We start from the raw sequence: 13,387 nt of genomic DNA, 5'->3' as shown, positions 1-13,387 counted from the left end.
TGACAAAATATTGTAAATAAAATCCAGTATTACTCAAATGCTTCATTTCAGCAGTGTATCCAAATGTCATTTTAAGAGTTTTGGTGGTTTTGATTGTACTTTTTATTAAACTAAAGATAAAAACTTTAAAGATACAGATAAGCTATAAGGAAAACAAGGGTTTAAACAGAAAACTTCAGGCAGAAAAGCACATACCTACTATGTATTGGTAACAAGCTTTTGTACCTGTCTAGACAAGTCAGTGACGTTCTTGCCAAGTACTACGTGGAAACAATCAAAAAGAAAAGGGTTGGGCACTTAAACAGATTCTTCTTGGATTTTAACATCTTTAATTACAAATCTGCTTTTAAATTAAAAATTCTGCTTCTAAGGACAATATGTCAGAGCAGACCTTGTAAAATTGTCTAATAATGCTGCAGGAAAAGACAAACTACAAATAAAATGAGGTTTTTAGCCCCATCCTTTACCATTATCCAAGCCAAGGTCATAAAAAAAAAACAAAATATTTTTTAAAAAGCACATCTAGGAGGCAAAGACAAAACAAATTAGATATAACAGGAAATTAGAATGTACAGTCATACCAGATAGAATCAGATGTGATATTAAGTAAATGTGACACCACATTATTCAAGTTGGTCTTTGCAGGGATGCGATACTGAAGCAGTACACTTAATCTGTGCCAATGAAATGTAAATATTTGAGATGATGGCAAACTTTGATCAGTAGTGAGGTGAAAACTCATTTTGGTATAATCCATCTGCAGCAAATGGAATGATGGGAAAATGCAGGGCATAGAAGTTGAGAGAAAAACCTACACCCATGTACTTCACAGCATCCTCTTCTCTCTTCACCGAAGCAATTGCTAAGACTGTTTAGTACTGCCAGACTCACCGGGCAAAAGGTACTTTTTTGTTTCCTCCATTATAAAATACAAAACCATCTTGCATGACACATTTGCCTGCAGGTAGGTAATCCTTTTAACTAGGTCAAATTGCTAGAGAATTTAACGGCTACTGATCGATTGAAGAAGCAACCTTCTTCAACAATACGTATACTATTAAGATTCCGCTGCCCCAAATATTTGAGATTCTCTCTTTGCTAGTAGATAATGGGTAACAAATAAAATTTAACATGTTGAATAGATTATCTATTTCCTCATCTGATGTGGAAGACATCGCACACTTCTAAAAGCAATCTCAAATGTAACACAAGATTATGAAAATTATTTTTAAGACTATAGCAATACCTACCCAATAAAACTGTATTTATTTTTAATCTTTACATTTTGCACAGACTTTCAGAAATATTGAAACCCTCACTGCAATATGCAGCTTCCTAAAACATATGCACATGTTCACCTGCACACAGATTCAACGAATGCCAAAATGGACACTACTTCAGGAAAGAGGCTAAACAAATGAAGTTTTTCTGACATGTTAAAGAAGCTAGAATGTGTACTGAACAAAACGTGGATGCTGGCAGCTCTGGAGAACCAGTTTGTACCCATGTTTCTGAGCTACAACTTAAGTAAGTCTTATAACCCCAACCAGAACAAAAGAATGTTCCTCTGTTTCCCAGGCAACTTTGATTTTCAGAAGTGTTCAACACCCAAAACAATGTTTCGAGTTAATGGGAACTATGCTTTAAGTGTACATTATCCTTGCTGGCCTCCTCAGGTAGTCAAAATTCAGTTTTCCAATGTGTGAGTATTTTGGAAGAAAGGCAAAAAAGGATTGACAAACCAAGCTAAGTACTTTTTGGTGCAGCCTTGCTTTAAAAACAAACAAAAAACCAGCACCTCCCCTCATACACTCCTCCCCCCGCAAGGAATGCGCACAATGCTCCTCTTCAGTCATATACATCACTGAACCAAACTGCACACAGCATTTTCCTTATGCACAGTTCCAAGCTTGCTCTTCCAGAGGGCACTCTGCAATTCAGGCAGCGGGAACATACCCTCTTCCTGCTTTCTGGGAGCTAAACTACAAAGTACTTCTTTCGCTGTCTGCAATCATCAGCAATCTCTGCCTGCGTATGAATCTATCAGCATTTACTTCGCTCTCTAATGAGTGATCTCTCATTTTAACTGTCATCAAAAAGGACACTTAATTGTTTCCCCAACCTGAATGAAACATCGCCACTGTATCTATCCAGCAGCTCCAATATCCCCAGATCAGTTCTGTTCACAATCCAGCAGAACAAAAATTATTGAACAGGCTGTCTGATCAAGCCCAGAGCTGGAGAACAAAGGACAAGAGGAGGGATACAGAGAAACGCATACAAGCGATACTATTTACTTTTAACGTATATAGTTCTTTTTTCCCATTGCCCAAATGGAACTCTTTCTTACAAGAAGTTAAAAAATAATAGTAATAAAAAACGCCAACACAGATTGACCCCAAACCTGGCAGCTTTTCTCTTGTACCTAATTTCCTGCCGGTGAACCAGTAGAGGCCGCTCAAGACCATCTATCGCCTCTGCAGAACTGCAGGATGGGACAGCTTCCCTGCACTGGTATTTCAACACAAAATCCAGTCTGAGCGTTTTCCTTCCACTTCTCAATTTCATATCCGTTTTTCCACACGTACAAATTACCTCAATGAAGTCTGGTCCCCTCAAGGGCAACTTCTGACTGAATTCTAGTAAGCAGTCATAACCTACAGATTGCTACATATGGTGCCTCTCAAGATTTATCCAAACTAGAGATTTGCCCATTGCTGTGGAACCAGTTCAGGTTGCTTTCCCTACAACTTTCTCCATGACATTTTACAGCACACAAAGTCCTTTCATTTTGCCAGTGACTATCCTCAAATTTGCTAGTGATGGTGTTAAGGTCTTCACTTTTGGTTGGTGAAATGTTCCTGTGTTCCAGCTACATAATTTTTATTCCACTTCAGGAACTCCACACAACTCAAACTGCTTATATACAGCAATGAGAGAGTGAAGTACTTCATAGGCCAGGTTCTCACAGGGGGATTTCATATGGGTTTATATACTTACTTATACTCTAATTGAGACCTTTTATCTAAGCAAGGGTTCAAGAACCACAAAGGACATAATCTGTACTGAAGATCTCATTATGAGGGACAGCACTACTCCTTACTCACAGAAATTAAGTGCTCCACTATCTTTTGCTTCTACAGCAATAACCATCATAGAAAACTGAACAAAAGTAATAATAATTTGTATTTACGGCAGGCCATGAAACACATACAGTAACTTTAGCCCATCTAAACAGCCTCTAAAAAGAAACAGTCTTGAAGATCCTACTAGGAGCAGGGAAGACAGGAATTTCTGCAGGGCAGAACCACCTGTTGATTAAATTTATTAATGAGATCATAAAACAATCTTCTCAGATAATCAAAAGGACTGAACTCAATAATCTCTTCCCCTTTAGGCTTCTGTGATTAAATAATCATTAACTGGGTATCTGAGCTCTTGTATGGTTTTCAGTGACATGGTACCTAAATGTACGTGTTTCACACAGCAGAATCAAAGTTACAAAGGCAGTCTTCAATTTGGGGTTCACCAACTTCTGTGTTCTTTGCTTGTTCACTGTTTCCAAATACTTGAAACACATACCACGTGCATTTCCTACAAACAGTAAAAGCTAAATAAAAGAATTAAAGAATAACAGTTGCAAACAGTAACAGACTACTGCCATGAACAAGGCGATTTTGTAAAAACTTTTGTTTCTTGCACATCCACTGTTACCTGAAGAAGAGGCCAACTTGGACTAAAAATTGATTTCAGAAATAAATGAACAAAGGGTTAACTTCAGCTATTTAAGTCCTGATTTCCACTTTTTTGTTCTTAATTTTAGGCTAGAATTGAAATACAATATTACCTTGGAGATGTGCAATCTTACTGTAGCATTCTAGAACAACCTCTATAACAACAGTATACTTTACTATACCTTAATACAAGCCAGTTAGGTATCTAATACTGGAAAAACAGATCCTTTCACATAAATACTCAATCTTTAAAAGCTATAAGAAGGTAACAAAAAAAGCATTACAGACTTTCAAAGCTTTCCAATTTCCCTAAGCCCTTCAGATCAGAAAAAGATAATAAGCAAATGGAAACAAAAGCCTGAACTATAATGCATACAGGTACTGTTTTTCCATCAGTCGCTATTTTCCCCTGCATGTCACATCTCCTTCCCCAAAAAAGAGTCTGCCAACCACACTTACCACTTCACATCAGCAACCCAACCGCTAGAAACAAACCAGAGCAAATGTCGTTAAGTCCTCATTCAATTCCAGGTATGCTCAGCAACATCCTTTCTGCAGTGACTCTAACATAAAGCAGATGCCCAACAAACGCAACATATTTCAAAAACATCAGCAGAGAAAAACAAAACAAAGAAATGGAAAAAAAATGGAAAAAGAGTAGTGCAAGCTGTCCATTGCACTCAAAGTCAGAAAATGCAACATCCATAATACTTTTAGACAAAGAAACATCCAGTCCTGTGATTACGCCTAAATCAATACTCCTCTTAAAATAGATCAAAGGTTGGCATATCAAGCAAATTGAACACTCTCTTTTTGTTTTGGGTTTGTTTTTTTTTTAAAGTTAAATTGCTGTTTTACACATTTTTGTCACTCAAAGAAGAGAGGAAGTAAGTCACACTGATGAAAAAAGTCTAACAATTCACAAGCAATGGTGACCAAATTGCAACCTTTCATAATTGGTATCTATATTGAGTATAGCTGATTATGCCATGTCTTTATTTAGTAAGAGTTACAAAGATGCTGAGGCTACGTATGTAGAAAGACAAAAAATGGTATAAAAGGTATCCCATTTTCTCCTTAGGACAAGCTATTTAAGTTGCAAATAAGCCACAAAACAAACAGCAGGATTTTACCAAAACTACCAAATGGATTAAGAAAATGCCTTTTAGGATAAAAGGCAGGCCTGCATTAATAGGGTTTGCTGCTATCAAGAAGACCTGAAGAACAATCAGAACAGAGAAAATCGTTCAGGAAGATGTGAATGTGCACAAATAGGAAGAACTAGAATGTAGCTTTATGCAAAGGTTCTTAATATAAATTACAATCTTAAAAGTTAATGCAGTAAAGGGAAAGAACTATATGTATCAGGCAATTTGCAGCATTTGCATGTGCTGTCAGTGTGGGTGTCTTCCCCAAAGAGGCAAACAAGCTAAAATGCAGAAAGCTGAGAAATTTTTAGAGCCAAGAAAGCACTTTTGTCGTTTGAGAGTCTCACAAAAGCTCATTCCAGCATACGATTCTGTTCACTCGCATGCAACGAAGATGACTTCACATTGCAAGAGGCGCAAAGAACAACTACAGGACAATCAAACAGATGGAGAGCCCTTTTTAAAGGGCTGGACAAAGAACCCAGCTTATTTAGTTGAGCAAAACAAGACTAAGAGGGGATGTGATTTCATACAAACATCTCAAGTAAATAACTGAAAGGAAAATAGTCCCTCTTAAACTACAGAATAGCACTGACACACAAACCCCCACCTAAAAAAACCCCAACATTATAAACCAGAGCACATAAATTTAGAAAGCTTCTATCCATCACAAGGGAATTCTGCAAATTTTCAAACTCCCAGTATGTGGAAAGGGGAGAAAAGCTTACCTGGTTTTGATATTAAGCTTGACCAGCCTATAAACCTTTGTTTTACTCTATGATGTTTCAAGGTTGTCCACAATATTGAAGGAAGTAATAAAGACATGGAAGTAAAAAAATTAATTAATCCTGTGTCCATTGAAGTCAGCTCACATCCAATGTTTTATCTAACATTTTGATTACTGCTGTTCCAGAAATCAATTGTATAAGTGGAGTTAGCCAGTATACATTTAAATAAAATGTTTGATACTGTCCCCTACATGAAGTTATTTAAAATAGAAATAATCTTCAGTAATACTTTAACTTCATTAAAGAAATAATACTTAAATAATATTTCAAATAGAAATAAGACTTACAAGATACATACAGAAATTGGTCAAAGAGGAAAAACTACAATAGATTGTATTAAAAGTGGAAATTATCACAAGAGAGAGGGGTAACTCGCAGCATTCATATCGACACCCTTCAATAACTTAATAGTCAAGGAGTGAGCACGTGCGCATGAAATTTCTGTAGATGACACCACACTGGAAACTATCACCAGTACAGAGGACTGGATAGTTATACAGAAGAGCTCATGGGTTTTGTGAGATGGAATGGCAGAAAATGGAATTTAGTAGTACAACATGTGAAATCATGCATTGAGGAACCAGTAACCTTTTCTGTAAGATGAGAACTCATCATGTGAGAGCAACATAGGAGGAGTGAACACAGCAGCGAGCTATGGAAATCTTCGTCTAAGGATGTTGATGTTTAAATGAGCACAAGAGGAGCTCGATATATTCATGGAAGAAAAACTACGAAATTCCACTTGGCTCAGGAAGCCTCTGAGTTGAAAATAGAGAGGCTAGAGCAGTGCTGGGGGAAGTATCGCTACTGAAAAGGATACTATATCAGGTGAATCTTTGGTGTGAAGCAGTACAGCTGAACTGATTTATGTCAAAAAATTGCTGTTGCTCCTCACAAATCTCTGCTTGCCTAAAGATCATCAAGTTTATCCAATTGTTCTGTAAAATACATGCTCCGTTGCGTATTTTACTTCCTGCAGCAATTCCAGTTCAAGCTAAAGAATGCTATTAGCACAAGTTATGACGATGTGCTACACGCAACTATAATTTAAGGGATCAGAAATTAAAAGTTTTGTAATTGCCCAACAAACAAGACATGAGAATGGTCTTCTATGTGGAGCAGCTGGGAAAAGGAATCTAAGCTGTTCCAAAATTGCATCAGTAAGCTTCTGGAAAGGACAGAAAAACAAATAGATGTATTCCTACAAAGAAGAAAGAAGTTTGTGTTGATGTATCTGTGTAAAGGATCTGTTTACATTACATTTACAGACTGTACAGTTATCAAATTTAGAGTTCCACCAGTCACCTATGTAACCAGAAGAACTTTTATTCCTTTCTTTCAACGCACTGCCGACAGTTAAAGGGCGGCTGCTGTAAGCGGTTTTCAGCTGCTCTCCAATGCCTTGCTGCTACATTCTGTTCATGAGTTGAGGGCTGAACTAACTGCCCAGTCCAGCACTGTAATTCTCTGCCTCAGCCAAACAGGGACTGACAGGCCTTTGCCCTCCTTTGTAGGGAAAAAAGGACATTTTAGGATCATCTCGAATTTTATTTAACAAAATCCTACCGTGTGAGGTATTTATGATGTCTTCAGTCAATCTCTTGTTCATCTAACCCTGTATGGTTCTGAAGATTTATCTTTACTAAAAACCTCAAGTTTGTCAAAGATTTTGGGATATGCTCTGCAGGCATTTCAAAACTAGACGTCTGTGACACAGTTGTCAGCAGTTACAGGGGACTGTACTTAGTGACCTGCGTTAACCATTCCTGTCCAGCACTGAAGCAATAAGGTAGCCTGAGCGTTTTCCAATCCTTTTCTGTTCGTTTCACTGAATTTCTCACACATTCAAATTTCCAAAGAAAAATGCAAAGACATCATAAGTGACACACTACTCCATATCCAGGGTGAACACCAGAGTTTTACTGATTTGATTAAATCTCTACTTTTACATCAGTGTTTACATTTGTAAAAGCCTTATATACCTCATGTTTGAAAGAAGCTCTTTTAATTATCCCATTTTGCTGCAACATGCTTGCATCTCATAGAATAAAAGACCCTTAACAAGCAGCACATCTCATGCTTTTAGCTGTTCGCTGAATAAGATACTCTACATAAAAGATACGACAGCCACTAGGCAAGGCAAGTTCAACTGTTCAGCCCTGTCTCTGGGAAGAAACACTGAAAGCCTTTTGCTTGCAAAACTTCCCAGTGCTGCATCCACAGCCACGAGCCATTTAAAATAAAAACCCCAAACCATCCACCTTCAACCAATGCAACGCTCCACCTGCCACAAACCGCACTTTATATACCGAGGGGGGCGGGGAGGGGAACCAAAAACAACAAACCAACAAAAACTGAAGAGCCGCCTCCGGGAAAACCTGTTGCTAGCCACCGAGAAAGCGCGGCAGGCAGGGGGATCCCCGCATCCCGCCGCGCCCGGCAGCCAACTTTCCCCATCCGCCGCCGAAACCGCACACCCCGTTGTCACTTTCCCTCGCGTTGATTATTAATTAAATCGGCGGACGTGCCGGGTTGGTGAGGGGAGGAGGTGGAAGCGGCCCGGCGCCCCTTCACCCCCCCTCCCTCCCGCCTGAGGCGTCCCCGCGGGCGGGCCGGGGCCCCGCCGCCAACGCCCCCCGCGAAAGGCCGCCCGAGGGCGGCGCGGGGCAGGGGAGTACTCACTCGATGAAGTAGCTGGCGCCCTCCTCCGAGAACCCTTCCTCCCATCCGCGGGGCAGGTCTGCCAGGGAGGGGGAGAGAGAGAAAGAAAGCGGGGGAGGAGAGGTGAGAACTTCGTCCTCGCCCCCGAGGTGACTCCCTGGCCGCGGGGGGTGGGGGTGAGGAGGGGGAGCGGAGCGGCCGTTAACGGTGCGCGGCGCGAGGGCAGGTCGGGGGCAGCCTTCCCGCCGCCCCCGGGCACCCACCTGAGCGGATCATGTGGCCGGAGTTGACGGGCTCCCCGGTGCGAGGATGCAGCCAAGTGGTGGTGCGGGTCAGGTCGCTGGGAGGGAGAAGCGGAAAACATGCACCTGTTAGAGACTGCGTGCGGCCGCCCAGCCGGGTGGGGAGGGAAAGAGGGAGGCGGGCGGGCAGGCAGCGGCGGGAGCGGGGCTACCCTCTACCCCCGCGCCCCTTCCCCCAGCGCCCCCGCCCGCCGGCGCCCCCTTACTCGATGAAGAAGACTCGCCCGTCCTTGCAGACGCCGTAGGACCAGTGCTCAGGTAGAGTGTCCCGCCCCACCGCCGCCGCCATGTTCGTCGTGCGCGCAGCGAGCCAGCCAGCCGGCCGGGGAGGGGGTGCGGGCGGGCGGGCGGGCGGCCGGCGCTCGGCGCCCAGCGCCCGGCTCTGCTCGGCAGCGCCACCGCGGCCGCCGGAGGCGCGGCGCCCTGGCGCGGGCGAGGGGCGACACCTCCCGCCCGTCAGGAAGCAGGCGCCTGCCCCGGGGAAGCTGCGGAGAAGCCCGCGGGGGAAGGGGGCGGGCGCCTGAGGTGGCGCCGGCCGGCTTTGTCCGCCGCTGCCCCGCACCCGCCCTCCCCACCCGCCAAGTCCCGCGTGGGCTGGTGGCCTCGTCCCCTCACGCCCCGGGGAGGTGCAGCGGACCGCCACGGTCAACCTCGACTCGCAGGACACCGGGTGGGACGCCGCCTCGGAAGCGAGCAGCATACCGCGGGGGCAAGAGCGGCTCCAGGGTCTGACAGGGAGGGTGCACGTCCTTAAAGACGCTCTTGGCTCCATGAAGAGGCCGGATGAATCTCCTGCTCCAGTCTCAGAGTCTAGAACGCATCAAAAGGGAGGATAAGTACGGGTGCGATACAGCTTGATTTCCACCACATCCCGGGGTACTGTCTTGCAAAATGGTGGAAGATGAGGAAAAGTCGTAAGGACTTTGAACCTCAGGTACAGGGGATGATCGCTGCAAGGTTAAAAGATAGTAGAGAGTTAATAGGGAGTCAGTAACAGTCAGTTGACAAAGTAGAGCTGTCACTAGTACCACAAAAGACCTGTGCCAGTCCTTATATTCATCAATGACCTAGAAAAGGAGGGAGTGGTAACATGAGAGAACCTGCTGGGTAAATTTAAGTTACACATGGCTTGCTCCCAGCTCAGACCCGTGACATTGAGATCTCTACCGGTACTGGTGCACAGGGAAGATACAGCTAAGGACGGAGTTAAGTGCTCCAGACAAAGCTGCAGTCACTAGAGAGTATGGTTTAGGGGCAGAGCAGATGGGACAGGCAAGGGGGTGCGGTGACTGGGCTGCCACACAGCAGGGCCCTTACACTTCTTCATCTGGTCCTCTACACCAGCCAGCAGAGCAGTGATAGGTCCCAGGTGAGGAGTCCCAGCAGCAATAGGAAGAGCAAAGTCCTCTGTCTATTTCACAGGAGTTTCAGACAACATCCAGGTGTGGTTCATCAGAATGGCATTGTGTGGGGCTCCCTTTTTGGCTACTGTTGGAGAAGATGACACTATACTAGACAAAGAACGGTCATCACTGGGACACGTTACAGGCTAAGTGTTGGAAAGTGGTTTGATATCAGTTGCATGCGAGAACATTGGCTTGAAATCAAGGGTTTGGTGGGAGTTTTGTGAAAGTCTAGCAGTCTTACACCTGCAGAACTATTGCTAGCTTCTATAGACTAATTTCCCTGACATTGCACCATCAAAAAAAAAAAAAGTTCCTCAATATTGTTATCTACCAACAATTCACAGCATTTTACTTTATCCACAATTAAAAAGCAGGAGGGATTATCTTCTAGCCCTTTATCCTAAGTTAGAATTTTGATTAAAACTTCTAAAACTAAAACTTGTGTGCTGCTTTTCTTTGAAACCCTAATAATTTTGAGTCATTCTGGTAACGTTGTGATTAGATGTGAGTTATCACAGAACTGGCAATAAGGTCAGTTCTCATGCAATTACAAAGTAAATCAAATACAAGTTGTTTAGTGTCATTGCATGTTTAGATCTGTGCAGAAGAGGTAAGACAAAGTCTTGCTCTGGAGAGATTAACTTACCTTGATGCTATGAAGCAAGTCTTTCATGCTCTGTTAGCTGGTTGAACTCATTGAAGTTAGCTTGTAACTCAACCACGCTTTGGCCACTAGACCAACATGACAAAATAGGCTTCTCCACTTACAGTGGTTAATAACTTAATTGAATAAATGTTATTGTGTTGCGGATATCAGGTCCTAAAAGCATCTGTACTGGGTCAAACTAAATGTCTGTTTAGCCTAGTATTCTGTCTCAGATCTCAACAAGAGCAGGTGCCAGGAAAGAGTGCAAGGACCAGACAATCATAGGCAACACCCCAGCTTCTTCCCTTAACTCTAATATCTACATCTAGTGCTTGCCTTCAGAAGCTGTGAGCTCAAAAGGCTCTTGAGCAAGATGTTGTATCCATATGTAACTCCTAACGGATCTCTTCTCTGAGCCTGTCCAAACTAGAGCCCACATAACTTCTATCATCCAAAACAGCCAGCAGCAAAGTGTTCCAAATGCTCATCTTACCTGAGCTGTGTATGAAGAATCACCTCCTTTTGTTTGTTTTGGACCCAGTTCCTGTTTCATTGATTCTCAGTTCTTGCAATGAAAGAGACAATGGTCATCTAGTGCAACCTCCTGGAGGGTCAGCATTGAATTTAGACTAGGTGGCTCAGGCCTTTGACCAGATAAGGAGCTGAAAACCTCCAATAATGGAAATTCCGCAGCCTATCTTAGCAACTTGTTACCATGCTCTTGTGGTGAAATTCCTTTCATTACATCAAGTTAGAAGCTCCCTGTTTCAATTTATCACCCTTGTCATATGACCAAATCTTGAGTTGATGCATCATGGAGCCTGCAGCATTGGCACATTATCACATACACCTGCTAATTTCAGATAAATGCATTATTGAAGAAACCTGTTTTATTACAGTAACTTGCAGAGCTCTATTCTAAAATTAAGATCAAGATGAAAACTTACACTAAATTCATAAAAGTTCACAAGCTGACTTGTGCTTATCAGGAAGTAGGTTTGTGATTTAGAGCCCTGGAGGAAGAATGCCTCCAGGCATAATTCGTTAATAAGATTACCAGATTCTTCTGCTTTATCTTTTTTTTTTTTTTTTTTTTTTTGCCCCCTGCATACAGCTGGTGCTCAAGCTCTGGTTCCAGTCCTCCCTGGCTGATCTCAGCCACTTTTGTTTTCTATTACATATCATTCATTGCTCTCAAGAGGCACTATCTGGAAGAAGCTATTTGGGGTTAAATTAGGAGTTTCAGGCCACAATATCAGAAACTCAGCTAAAGGAAGTGAAATATGCTATTCATCAAGATTAAGGGTCTAATAAAAGCTAGGAGATTCGAGGCTCCCTTTGTTGATAACTGGGTAATTCAAGGAGACATGCTGAGGTCCCTGAATACTGCAAGTTTGAACCCACATTTGGCAGCTTTATATGAATGCTTTACTAGTGTTACCTGCTCTGTCTGCATCCCCTGGGAGCACTTTTTTGGGTGACTTTGTTAAGTTTCTTCTGCCTTGGGAGAACAGTGATATATTTTAAAGTATGCCAAAAATCTGTATCTACACTTTGCTATTTCCAGAATAAAATCAAACAGCTGAATATATGAACATCCTTTCTATCTCATCCCTTTCCTTTCTTTTCAGCCCTTGCCCTTACAACCCAGCTTCACCCTGTCAGTGACAACATCCACATCTCGTTTCCTTTTTTCCACTTTTATTACACGCACCACCACCCCCTTCCCCATTCAGGTCTGCATGCTTCCCTGCACTTTTTCAACCCTTCACATGCTGTAACTTTTCAACAAAACATGGAGTAGGAAACTGGAAATAATACTGGAGACATGATGTAAGAATCTCCAACCAAAAAAAATTATAGTTTCCATCAGTCACAATTAGATCCAGTGTCTAGGAGGTTACAGCATCACAGCTGGATTTCAGGCTCCTGCGTACTCTAATGATCTATTTCCTATTTTTCTAAGAGTTGAATGTAATTGAATTTGATGGTCTTAGAGGTCAAAAGCTGGTGCTGTTTCAGGAAACATAACTGAACTGAGATACAATGCATAGAAAAGGCTGTTAGTTATGACTTTTTCATCATGGCCTGTACATTTTTTAAAGGACAAGCATAACCTATAAAAGGTGCGAGGCCAGACAGAAGCAGAGCATTTGAGGAGCAATGAATCTGAATTATTAAATCCTGGTTAAGAAAGCTCATAAGCCATAATGCAAAACGTGTAATATGCCCTTTAGCATGATTTACCAGCTCTGCTCAGAAGAGCTGAGAATTAAAAGCACAAAAGGCTTCACAGTGAGACAGATTAATTTGCAAGACAATTTCAGAGCAGTTTGCCCAATTCTTTTTCTGATGACACTCAAATATAGGTTGTGCAATCAAATTGTTCTTCAAGATTGTGCAGTGAGATTCCCATCTAGCAGTGGCAAGTGCTTAAGAGACCAGAAATCAAACCACTATTTCTTATAGGTAGAAGAATATGTTAATCAGACAAGAGGGGAAATATGAAGGAGTTCTTGGAGAAATTAGGCAAATCCGCATTCCAGGAAAATTTCTGATGCTGTTTCTCCAAAACTGCAACACTTTTTCAGATGATGGAGGAACTTCACTAAGAAATAGCTATGGTGTATTTGTTCAAATTAGGGAAAACAACTTTCACTGTTGAACTCTCAAACAGCATGGGAAAAAGCCATCTCAAGATG

The 13,387-nt window shown here is 42.3% G+C and overlaps 1 protein-coding gene across 5 annotated transcripts in view; it reads right to left on the bottom strand.

The window, feature by feature from the left end:
- Positions 1-9,113, bottom strand: part of PLEKHA7 (pleckstrin homology domain containing A7) — a 166,871-nt gene extending 157,758 nt beyond the window's left edge. For 2 of the 5 annotated variants that reach the window (XM_075755043.1, XM_075755045.1), the window contains exons 1-3: positions 8,840-9,031; positions 8,595-8,671; positions 8,353-8,410 (exon numbers count right to left, since the gene is read on the bottom strand). In XM_075755043.1, the coding sequence (XP_075611158.1) occupies positions 8,353-8,410; positions 8,595-8,671; positions 8,840-8,922 (218 nt within the window). In that variant the 5' untranslated portion in view covers positions 8,923-9,031. Of the gene's footprint in view, positions 1-8,352; positions 8,411-8,594; positions 8,672-8,839 lie in introns of all 5 variants that reach the window. The other 3 variants (XM_075755047.1, XM_075755048.1, XM_075755044.1) reach the window with 3 other exon arrangements.
- Positions 9,114-13,387: the final 4,274 nt, after the last annotated feature.

The sequence above is a fragment of the Balearica regulorum genome, chromosome 5 (assembly GCF_011004875.1).
Source record: "Balearica regulorum gibbericeps isolate bBalReg1 chromosome 5, bBalReg1.pri, whole genome shotgun sequence".
In the NCBI taxonomy this organism is placed as follows: domain Eukaryota; kingdom Metazoa; phylum Chordata; class Aves; order Gruiformes; family Gruidae; genus Balearica; species Balearica regulorum.
The sequence above is the reverse complement of the archived record's forward strand: the minus strand, read 5'-3'. Positions and strand labels throughout refer to the sequence as shown.